A 12,012-nucleotide genomic window follows, 5' to 3' on the forward strand; every position below is an offset into this window, starting at 1 on the left:
ACAGTTTGACATGAAAGATACAAGCTGCAAAGGCAAAACAATAACTAAAACACATTTAGCTAACATGCAGCTGATTTTATTATTTATAAATGCTGCAGTTGGTCCAAATAGAATATATGATAAATATACTATAATGTTATTGCCTTTGCAAAATGTGCATATGTAATATGTTAATATTGTTCTGACAGAATTTTGTTTGCCTTATTATCTCTATAGCTTTGAGGATTACCAATATGATGATGATTAATTAGTTACCTGGAAGTAGAAGTCTAATATGCCAACCATATCGGTTCCCTCTGGGAAACACTAAAAAAGTAATAACAGCACATTATGAGATATGAAGAACCTGATGTCTGCACTAAAGCTTTTCACACAATGAATACTATGTGATCAACAGAACCAGTTAAGTCAGTATTCAGAAGTAAACTCCAAGACTTATTTTCCAGATGTTTAACTTTATGTGAAAACTTGGAATGTAGCATCTTTAGCCATTTGTATTTCAAACCACAGAAATCCAAGTTCATTTCTGAGTCATTACTTTTATATAATACTATCAAAACATCATACAGCCTTAGGCAGATGCACAGGACACAAAGGGCTGAGGCTTCACTCCCCATTTCTGTTTGCTTTTATAGTTCCTCTCCATTACATAAAGCAGCTTGGGAAAAAGGATCCTGCCCTTACAGCCCCAAATAGTTGTTGCTGTTATACTTTGATTCTCCAAGCAGGACAGAAATGTCCAGTGAGACTTATTAGGCACCTGGATAGGAATTTATGGCAGTTATTTTAAAAGCCATCTCACTGATATTAGTGGGAATATAATCTTATATAGATAAAACAGCAGCTGGCACTTTTTCCTCCATCTGCTCTCCTCCCATTTCATAAAAGACACATCAATAACTGCAGTATAGTATAATGTCAGCCCTCCTGCCCCATAAATCAGATGAACTGATTGCTTTCTCACAGCTTAAAAACACACACACCTTAGAACAATCTTCTGAAGTACTGCATATGCTACTTCTGTTCAATTTAATGTTTCCTTGGCACCTTACATAAATACATTAAAATGCAAAATTTTAAGTCTGCTCTTAGAATGAAGAAGAGATGGCATTGTGAGATCTTAGCTAATTAACACTTTGCAGACCTAGTTTGCTCCAAGTGAGCAGACAAGGGTCTCCCTGAACTCAATCCTGGAGTATTTCAGACTACAAATTGGCCAGTAACTTTTTAATATTGCCATTCACCTGGTTGTGCTGTGAGTTGGGGTACAATCTTATAGAAAAGTGGAATACAAAATAGGAAGACAACAACAGTGTAAAAGCAAAACAAGAACTGCTGTTTCTGTTGCTACTACTACTACTATTACCACCACCTACTATTACTACTGCTAGTAATTATGATGACGATGATTATATTATCGAAGAGCACAAAGTGCAGTTTTATTGTATGTTTGTGTGCATTCATTACTCAATTAACATTATATTGCTTTTTCCATTCAATATGAAGAAACAAAAGCTTGTTCTGTGAACTTTATTGAGTAGATGTTATCTAATGTTAAGGAAGTGGAGGCAATAGAATCCAGAGACATACCTTTTTCTCTTTCAAATAATACCCTATTGCAAAGTTTCGGTCTCCACTTTCCCTTTCAGACTGGAATCTAGAAAAAAAATACATAAATGTACATCAAAACTGGAGATTAAGAGCAGTGAAAGGTTCTGAAATAGATGCAGCAGATAGGGGTGTGTGTGTGTGTGTGTAAACACTTTAAGACCCTACAGTCTTTATTTAGCAAATGTGTGTAATTGGTTCTTAAACAGATAAGTTAAATTTCCTTTGGAACCTAAGGAGACTCAATACTACATATGCAGTTTGCAATTCTAACACAAAATAGGAGAAATAAAATATCCTCTAAATGTCATGCCCCCCCCCCAAAAAAAAAATACTTTGTGGATTTTTTGGGCTATGTGGCCATGTTTATCTGGAAGAGTTTATCTGCCAAAGCATCTGTCAAATTTTAAAATCTTGTATTTGGGTAGACATTTCTTGGCTGTAAGCAAGTATAGCAACAGAATTTCAGAATGCCCAATTTGAAGGAATACTTATATCTATTTTCACCAGGACTCCACAAATCCACTTCTTTCCTTGCTGTTGTACCTCTCCTATTTGGAAAGCTCTTCTGTGCTTCTACCCATTATCACCTATTTTTGCAGTTTTAAAAAAAATCCTTTCCTCCTTCATTCTCAGAGGAGGACAGGAAACATGAACCTTTGCTCTCTCCTGTAATTTGGGTATTGAGAAACCTGTCTATAAATTCCTGCAATACCAGCTGAGAAAGAAAGGTAGCTCCTCTCTCTCCAGCCCAGTTCTTGCAGGAGCCAGTTGCAAAGTCCTGCTGGCGTATTCTTCAGAAGCCCAACTATTCGCAGGAGAAAAAAAAAATCAATTTTCGGTAAAGGAAATAAGAAGGTCAGAACAGGATGATTTTGAGTTAACAGGCTTTCCAAAAAGCTGTAATTTGCTATTCTTTCCTGTAGAAAACTTGGTAGGGGTGATTTTTTTTTTTAAAACTTAGCACTGGAGTTTTGTAATGGGCAGTAGAAGCAGCACCGAGAAGAAGGGAAACTAGCCCTGCTTTCTATTGTAGCTCTCTATGGAAGAAAAGAGGGCAAGTTTCTCTCTATCTGATGGGCTTTCATAGGAGTCAGCAGCAGGGACTTTTTGCCAAAGCTCAACACCCTTCTTTTGTCCATGTTCTCTGCAGATGCCACAGAATTCAGTTAAGAAGGGCTGGATGGTGGCAACCTTAGAGATATGGCCTAGCTAATAAAGCTAAATTTGTAGACCAAACTTGTGTTACCAAAATACAGAGAAATACTTACAGTGAGAACCATACTTACGTTGCATTACTGAACCCAACATATTCATTTCCAGCCATCTTATTCATGAACTGCATCACCTGTCAAAGAAGAATCACAACTTGTTCACTGTATGAAGTGATAAATCTCATGAGTCCAGAATTCAGCACAAGTCATTAGGGTATTTCAGACCCAAACCTAAGTTACGGTTCTGTGCTGTGCGAGACTGGAAGCATTTGCTTCTTGGCTGAAAAATAAACTATAATTCGGTTTTACATCTGTGAGATATAGACTTCTAAGTACCAATGTATCATATCAAATTAATCAGGACAAAGCAAGTGAAGCAGCAATTTTCAATTTATTAATTATAATCTTGTAAGAAGGGGTGTCTCAGGAAGCAGGCATACTTGTCTTCAGGTTTTATATAATATTTATAAGCCATTTTCTGTTATAACATTTTATCTGAATTTTCATTGGATAATGTATAAACTTTTAACCACCTGACAAGCAAAACATATTTTGAATGACAATCCACAATAAGAATCTTACCATAGTACTTTTAAATTTAACTGTAGGAAACATTTTTTAAAACACTGTAGTATTCACTTACATAGTCAAATTTCTCAGCATTATTTGCTCCTTGCTGAAAGGAAAGAAGACATATTTACAAAGTTTGTTAATTCAAGAAGAGCTTTAATTCTAGTTTAATTTAGTCTACAACTACTTAAATATTACTATTTAATATTAGACTGTTTTATTTATTAGTCTAAATAACTAAAGTTAGATTACAAAAAATGCTTAAAACTTTTTAAAGAATGGCATACAGTAGAAGATTTCAGTTTTAAAAAGTTACCAACGTGTGGGGAACAGAGGTGAATATCAAATAAGGCTAGCTTTATTTTGAGTGCTCCTTACTCAATTATGAGTTAGTGCCTGGAAATTCAATTCCAATTTATTGTAACAGGTAGAAAAATAACATTCCATTTCTGCAGTTTAAGACTGCATTTTACATTTTGCTAGACTCCAGATTACTCACTGTTACGGCTAGTTACTATGTGGAGTTCACATTTAAGTAGACAGGAAAGTGTATCCACTGCTGCAAAAACAGCCATATGGCAGAAAAATGGAGGTTTTTGCTTGTGCTCCATTCCTGACACCTAAAAAGCTACTCTCAAAATTGAGGAAATGTCTTCAACATACTAAGAGGGTACATATTAGGGAAGTCATGACACACAGTTGGGAAAGTTTGCATGTTCCCATTTTCTCAAGTGTAATTCTCTCCAGTGTTAACAGATAGTGGACAGGCAAAAAATACTGTTCAGCAGCTTGTTCAGCAGATTTGTTAAATTTAGGATCTTTCTGCACTGACAAACATTTAGTAATGTTCAATTTGGCAAGAGCAATACTTAAGGGAACTAGACTGAATCTTTATGCTTACCCTTGCCACTATGATATAACACCTAGTCCAACATCACACACTGCTTTTGAAAATCAGGGGCCTGTACAAATGTAGTTCTATAATTACATATTATACTGGTATATCCTTTAAAGCAAAGGTGGGTAATTTTGCAAGATCTGGGAGACACACATGCACCACACCACACCAGATCTAGGATAACTGTTTCCTATCTGTTAATTTTTTTTAATTTTTAAAAAACAAACAAACACGTACAGTGTTCCCTTGTCTTATGCGGGGGATCTGTTCTGGACCACCTCAGGTAAGGCAAATTCCGCGTATGCTTGAGTCCCAATGAAACTAATGGGGATTGGGTGCGGCAGCACACATGCACACGCCACAGCCACACATGCCATTTCCTGCTTCTTGCGCAGCTTTCAGTGTAAGCTGAAAGTCATGAATAGCGTGCCCGCGTATGGCGCGGGTGAACTTTATATCCCCAAAGCCATCCAGGTATGATGGAGGGGGGCAATTTCACTAGGTTAAGGGAAGAGCTGGCCTCTTTTAGACCAAGCAGAGGCCTTTCCCCCTCTCAAACATGAAGTAACTGGAAGTAATTCCCAGTTTTGATACCGCTTCCCATATAAAATAGCTGTGGGGTACAAAATGAAATTGGAAAAATTGCTTCCCACATTCTCTAGAGGGCATGCATGGCATTTTTCAAGAAAAAAATGCCAAAAACGGGGGCTGGTGGGTGGGCTGCATGCAGCTTACTGGTTGTACTTTTCCTACCCTTGATACAAAATCTACAATCACATGGAATGGGTGCATGGCTGTGTTGTTTGTTGGAACCCTGAACAATGCACTCATCCTGTCTAACAATACAGTGGGAAAGAGAGCCTATCATCTAAAAGATCTGTGCAATCTATCTCCATATTACACTGGATTATAGCCAATACTTGAATATCTTGAATATTTTAATATCGAATAGGGCATTATCTTAACTGATACGTGCTCTTTCTTCCCAAATGTTGCCTCTTGCTTTGAGAAGGGTATATGCTTGCCAGATCAACTATTCAAAAATTGTGGAAAGATAGCTCTAAAGTGCTTGGGACAGATCCACTGTTTTTAATGGGCTTACATGGGTGCAGCATAAGCAACATTCTTATTCAGAATAAGGACCATCTGACCATTTTATCTCTGTCTAAAGGACTAAACTGCCAGATATTTTCAAAGAGATATTAGATGCAATTAACATTTTAAAAAACAAACTGCCTCAAAGTAATCGGCCTCAGTTAACCCACAGAAATATTTAGGTAACGTTTCGTTCAGTTCAGCTATCCAACAGATTGCTTAAAAACAATCAAAGAAACATTATTTGCACTAGATTTAGCATATGTGGGAAGGAAATAAACAAACTGAAGCCTGTACGAACCAGCATTCTACTCAATGAAACGCATAAAGCCAGCCTCATTTCCCATTCTACAAGTAATTTAGCGTCTTGCAGATAATCTGTGAAGCCACACGCACCAGCTCATCTAGTGATGTGCAGTCATACACGTATGATCACCAGCTGAAAGAATACCACACTGTTGTATAAACGTTAGGCACCAATAAAGTCAAAATGTTGCTACCCAGAGTCAATGATTGTTTAAGAAATATGCTAAAAGGGTTAAGCATTGTGTTGTAAGGCATTAGAAAAACAAACTTTTAAAAAAGTGTAACTCCAAATCTGTTCAATGAAAAATAATTAAAAGAAGAAATTACCAACTTCATTGAACTGTTGCAGTTGTCAAAATATTCCATAGATCCTAATGCTGTAAAATATGTAACAACATTTAAACCACAAAAACCTTTCAAATGCACAGTGATTGTTGCTTTGGGAAAGTGGGTCAGCATTAGTTATGGGATGCTGTACTGGTCATTGTTGTATAGTTAAGACAGTTAAACTGAAACAAGTTTTGCGTTTCTCCCTACATTTAAGGGAGGAGGCGAAAGATACTTAATGCAAGAGTACAGAAAAGTTTGGTTCGTTCCCCACTCCACCCCTTAACTGTAAATAAGCTTTTACAAGTTTAATACTGTTAGCTACATCAGCATAGATTGTATAAGCATACAATCAAAGCAAACTTATTTCAGCATTGATCAAATTCAAAACTGTGTTGTCTTTAAAAGCTGTGAAAAAATTCAGACACACAAAAGCAAACGACTTGTCTTTCCACAGCACCTTTTAGATACCAGTTTATACTCACTGATAAAAGTGCTGATTAGCATCTTTAAAAAGCAAAGTCCTAAACCTGTATTTAGCCTGCAGTGCATGAACTCTTCTTTCCAAAGGAAATATCAATTAATATTCAAGCCCTTCCACTTTTGCTAGCCAATTTAGCCACATGGCCAGTGTTCCTCTCACTCCCTGTAACATTTTCAAAATAGAATTCCTACAACTTGTAGATCCTTTTAAAGCTAATGTAATAAGGAGAAAAAAGCATCAAATATTTGCAAAGCTGTTTTTTTCTTTAGCAATCCTGCAAGTATTTCCTCCATGTAAAAGCAGACTAAAGATCAGCTCTTGTTCTCTCCCCATTTTGTTTTGGCTTGGGATGAATTTTCCAGTTTGTGAAAATTCTTGTGTTTTTCTTATGAAATTTTACAGGCAATTCATCTGTCTGCAAATGTACCATGCAATATGTGACTTATATGACAAGCATAATATATACATATATACACTTAGTGTGTGCATGCCTGCATGTATATTTATGTGTATATGCACACTTTTGTGTATATACAAATGCATTGGTATGGATACAAGTACTTTTAAGACTGACACAATCAAATGATAGACAAGTCACTCATGCAAATTTTGCAGTGATATACACATATCAATATCAAGAAAGAGGATAAAAACTGATTTCATTTATACTAATATTTCATCAGCATGCAATTTGAATCCCAGAAACTCATTGTTCTCAAGTTTAAGATACTAGTTCATTAAACATTTAAGAAAAACATAAACCCATGTATAAATCGGTACTTAATATTGTTGTCTTTACAGTTTTTTCCTAAATGCTGAATAATCAATTACTCAATATTATAGTATGATTAAACACATTTTAAAAAACTTAACCAGCTTTAAAAATAAGCAACCTGATTCTAAACTCTGTATATATCTTGCAGTCCTGTACAGCTTGGTTAAGTAGGAAATGCCCCATTATTTCAATTTCAGGAAATAAGTAACACAGAGAATCATCACTGTGTATACATGGAGCTCTCAAAAACAAGAATTCAGAAATATGCATAATGGAACCCATGGCCGAGACTTCATTGAATTATTTAAGACCATGTTTAAACATAAACAAACCTCAGAAGCAATTCAAATACAGCACTATGCCTGTTGTTAAGAATTTACTTCGTATTAACAGTTACATCAAGGCCTTGTAACACACAGGAATACACTGTGTGATAAGTTTGTGTTTTATGTCTAAACAATGCTTTAACAGCTCCTATTCAGTTTGTACTTACACAGTTTGAAATGTATGCTTGAATTTGGACCTAGGAGATCCTGGTTTAAGTCTCACCTCAGATATGGTGTTTCTGGGGAGCCATTGGGAAGAAACAGCATGACTACTTCTATAAAAGTGAATAAAGGGTTGTTGTCAAGATGAAAGCAACAACCTTTTTGACAGCTAAAGTGTTGTATAAATGAGTGATCACTGGGGGGAAAACCAAGAGATCATGCACTGGGCAACTCCGTATATCAATAAATAACCTTTATTTAATATTTTTATTTCATATTCATTTAAGAAAAAAAAGCATAATTTGAAGAAGAGAAGAGACATCTATTTTTAGGAGGATTAACCAACAGAAACACAGAGGAAATGTGTATTTATACCCTGTAGGTTTATGGCTTGATGAGCAGAAGTCCTCTTTCCAAAGCCTTCTGCAATAATAACATATGTGGGAACTACTAGTTTTCCACACATTCTAGCTTACTTGAGAAACTAAACCTAGGGAAAGTCGATAAAAAGTTCTCAGCATGTTCCATGAAACCAAGTAAACAGGCTATAGTTAGGGGTCAGGAGGAGACTGCCCCTTACTTTAATCATTTTGGTCACTAGGACATGTCCATCTGAGCACTTCATTATTTCTTCCAGAAGTCAATGCTACCAATGATTCTCATGCACCTGAATACAACATTGCAGCAGGAAGAACAGAGTACCAATATTTATAGGCTTTTAAATCAAATAAATAATATGGAGAAAATAAAATATTGTACACATCATTCAAGTTTTCAATAAATACTTTTAGAAATGAACAATCCTGTATAAATGCCTCACCCCTTGGAGAAAATTATCAGAATTCTTTAGTTATCAACAGTATCTCAGCTATGCTGCCCACACCAGTTTTAATGTTACTCTGTTTACATAAACTGATTTTATACACTTTTAATCAAGATTCACTGCAAAAAGCTTTGAGAAAATATTTTTCCATGACAAGATATATCAGCATTTGTTTTACTGATGCAGATTCTCTCACATACTCACTGGAAAGAGTAACAAGAAAGGCCCTGCTCCATAACTAGGGGCAAAACTTTATATTTACTCTAATCTGGTTGTGGAAATTTGCTCTGGACAAGAATAGATATCACAAAATTTATCAACTAATAACTGAAAGAATCACAAGTATTTCAAGACCAATATTTCTATACTGAAAAGCAATCATTTTGAGGGAGGGGAGATAATGGCTAATATTTACTGCTGAGTTATGATTGCTGTATTATTATTACACGTAAAATAAATTATTGTTTTAGGTTACTTTGAAATGTAAACACAGAGCTTATAAATTATTGACAGAACCCAGGCTTGTAAATTCTTGGTTTTGTGCCATATATATAAATTCTCTTCTCACAAATCACTATGATTCTCACTGTGCTGTATTCTTATTTTGTTGTTCTAAAGATCTCTTGTGTCATAGATCACTGCTCTTACTTGCTTGTCCTTCCTGGATCATTTCATTTTCTTTTGTTAACAATGAACACTGTGGTCTGGGAGACTGCTTTTGCATTAAATAATACCTTCTCTATATACTGTCAATAAACTAGTTCTGTGTCAGGTGCAGTCAAGACAATATTATTCAGAAAAGTGTGTCTCTCATGCACTAAGGCTGAGATATGGGTGCCCTTTTAACAATTCTCTTTATTAACAGAACTAATAGATGAGTAGGAAATATGGTTGCTGCAATGCCAAACCCCAATCCTCAGGAGAAGCACCTTGACAGACAATATCACAGTAAATAACACAGACTATACATTGGGGGGGGGGGGGGGAACTAGCCACTAAAAAACATGAACTCCAGGGTCCACCTAGTGACATATTGTCTTAATAGTGGTCTATGTGATACCTATCAAGGCCTTTATGCCATATAATAAATACAGCAGTATTTACTTAAATATTACTTCAACTAGATAGTTAGCAACTACATCTGGATTAGTAGTACTAGGTGTACCCTCTGCTCTATTCCCACTGCAACTACACCATGGGGAGTGGAGGTTGAAGCCTTCCATTCTCAGCTGCATTATAAAGGACAATCAACCCACTTCTCTGCACACACATGATCACCATTAAGAAACAAACAAACCCACTGATAGGATGACATTTCAAAATTTCATCCATGGAGGAGCAGGTTAAGTCTTCTCTCCCCACATACTCCATAAAGGCAACATCACAATTTATTATTAAATTTTGTTTTGTAAAAAAAATTCCAAAAACACACATATGCCAAGCATATGTTATTAAAGTACAGTGGTCCCTTCCCTTACATGGAGGATCTTTTCTGGAACCCCTCCCCCAACATAAGGGGAATTCTGTGTATGCTCAAGCCCCATTTAAAAGAATGGGGCTCATGCCTGCAGTGTGGTGCGTGCATCTTTACCCCTTCTGGGGTGCACGAGCCTTCTTCTGGTGCGGCTTTCAGTGTATGACACGGGCACATGTAATATCACTGCTGGCCACAACCTCAAGGTAACATATGGGTTACCTAAGAAAAGGAATGAGGAATCTGCAGATTTCCAGATACTGTTCAATTCCAATTCCCACTCCCATCCGCTTTTCTAGAAAATAACTGCATTTTGTCCTTTGTCGTCATCATAGCATATTCATTTAAGAATCAGTCACAATGCCTGTTATGATTTCATCATTCAAAGTGAAAATGACTTGTGTAATTTGGAAAGTATTCTGATGAAACTCAATATCGTTTTGGTTGACTTTATGTCAGCACTGTCCTGTATTTTATTAGTTACACATGTCAATTAGTTTAGAAAGTTACCATAGAATGAATTATGAACTAACAAGCTACACTAGCAGGGCTGTCACTAACAAACCTATTACGTCTGGACTTTTGAAACACTTAACATATAATCATTTAAGAAAATGAACTAATGGATTCCCAGAATGCTATCCTATCTTAAATAATAGTGATTAAGCTCACAAGCCAGCATGTAAACAAAGTTTGCCTAATCATTTGCATAATACCAAAACTACAAGAAATCTGGGTGACCAAGCAGAGAAGCTTTATGACAGTGTTTCCTACAAATGTAAAAAGTAAGTTCCACTCAATTCAGTGAAACATGTTTCGGGGGAAAAGTGTGCTGTGGATCATATCTTACATAGTAATCTAACATTCTAAACTATAAGAATTACTTTCAAGTAGCAAATGGTCTACCATTTATTTTAAAACTCATGGTCAACATGAATCTTTAAATTATATGAACCTACAGAAAAAAAATTAAACTTGTATAAATGTATCTATCATACTAATTTTTTGTGAGCTTGCTATGCCTAATTAACTAAAAGTAGGTCCCACTGAAAACATTGAGACTAACTTTCAAATAAATGTATGATTACACTTCACTTAAAGACTGTTCTAACAGGGAACTTATACTGATTCAGGGGAAGGATACCTTTCATTTAGTAAGTTTTAACTAAAGTTTAAAAACCTGAGGACAAACTAATTTTTCATAACTGCACATAGGGCTAAATCTGTTAGTCCCACTTAGAATGACCCTACTGAATAACAGGACTTATGTAAGGGTTGGTTTACTAAATCCCAGTCAAGCAATGAGTGTATTCTAGTCTGGATTAACAACTGGACTCAGTCTCTAATTCTGATGAAACAGCTTCCTAATAGATACATAAACACATGAAATGTCTTACAGTCATTTTAAACAAATAATGATGCAACATGGTGGTTTATGTCTGCTGGACATGCGAATACTACATGCAAAGTTTTAATGCAACCTACCATTGACTAGAAAGATTGCTATAATTTTCCTTCAATACTTTCACAAATTCATGCAGTAGAAACTAATGTTGCACTGTATTACAACAGCCTGAAACCTCCACCGGCATTCTGAGATTTTTTACAATCTTAAAAAAAAAATCTAGGAATTCCACTCATTAGAACAGAGCATGTTTTCAAAAGGAAAAAAAAGCATGCTCAGGTTCACATTTTAAATTACTATGTAACAAGCTAGACTATAAGAAGAATTACACTCAAGTATTTGATGGTCTATTTTAAAAATCATGATCAAAATCAATTTCTTAAAATATTTAAACCTACAGAAAAAAAATTAAACATGTATAAATTTACCTGTCATACTTAAGGCCATTTTCCTTCACCTATAGCTATTAAAGATAAATATTTAAAGCAGGATGTGTTTATACCTTCTTCAATACAAAAAAAAAAGCAGAATATAATGAACCAAGA

At 35.6% G+C, this 12,012-nt stretch overlaps 1 protein-coding gene across 6 annotated transcripts in view; it reads right to left on the bottom strand.

The window, feature by feature from the left end:
* The window catches only part of GLS (glutaminase), a 103,612-nt gene that overhangs the window by 32,426 nt on the left and 59,174 nt on the right, over positions 1 to 12,012 (bottom strand). For 4 of the 6 annotated variants that reach the window (XM_089519577.1, XM_089519575.1, XM_089519579.1 and 1 more), the window contains exons 8-11: positions 3,466 to 3,498; positions 2,898 to 2,956; positions 1,591 to 1,657; positions 256 to 306 (exon numbers count right to left, since the gene is read on the bottom strand). In XM_089519577.1, coding sequence (XP_089375703.1) covers positions 256 to 306; positions 1,591 to 1,657; positions 2,898 to 2,956; positions 3,466 to 3,498 — 210 coding nt within the window. Of the gene's footprint in view, positions 1 to 255; positions 307 to 1,590; positions 1,658 to 2,897; positions 2,957 to 3,465; positions 3,499 to 5,686; positions 5,962 to 6,018; positions 6,069 to 12,012 lie in introns of those variants that run through there. The other 2 variants (XM_089519580.1, XM_089519581.1) reach the window with 2 other exon arrangements.

Source organism: Sceloporus occidentalis, unplaced genomic scaffold, assembly GCF_023333645.1.
Source record: "Sceloporus occidentalis isolate IW3139 unplaced genomic scaffold, rSceOcc1.0.p SCAF_4, whole genome shotgun sequence".
NCBI lineage: Eukaryota > Metazoa > Chordata > Lepidosauria > Squamata > Phrynosomatidae > Sceloporus > Sceloporus occidentalis.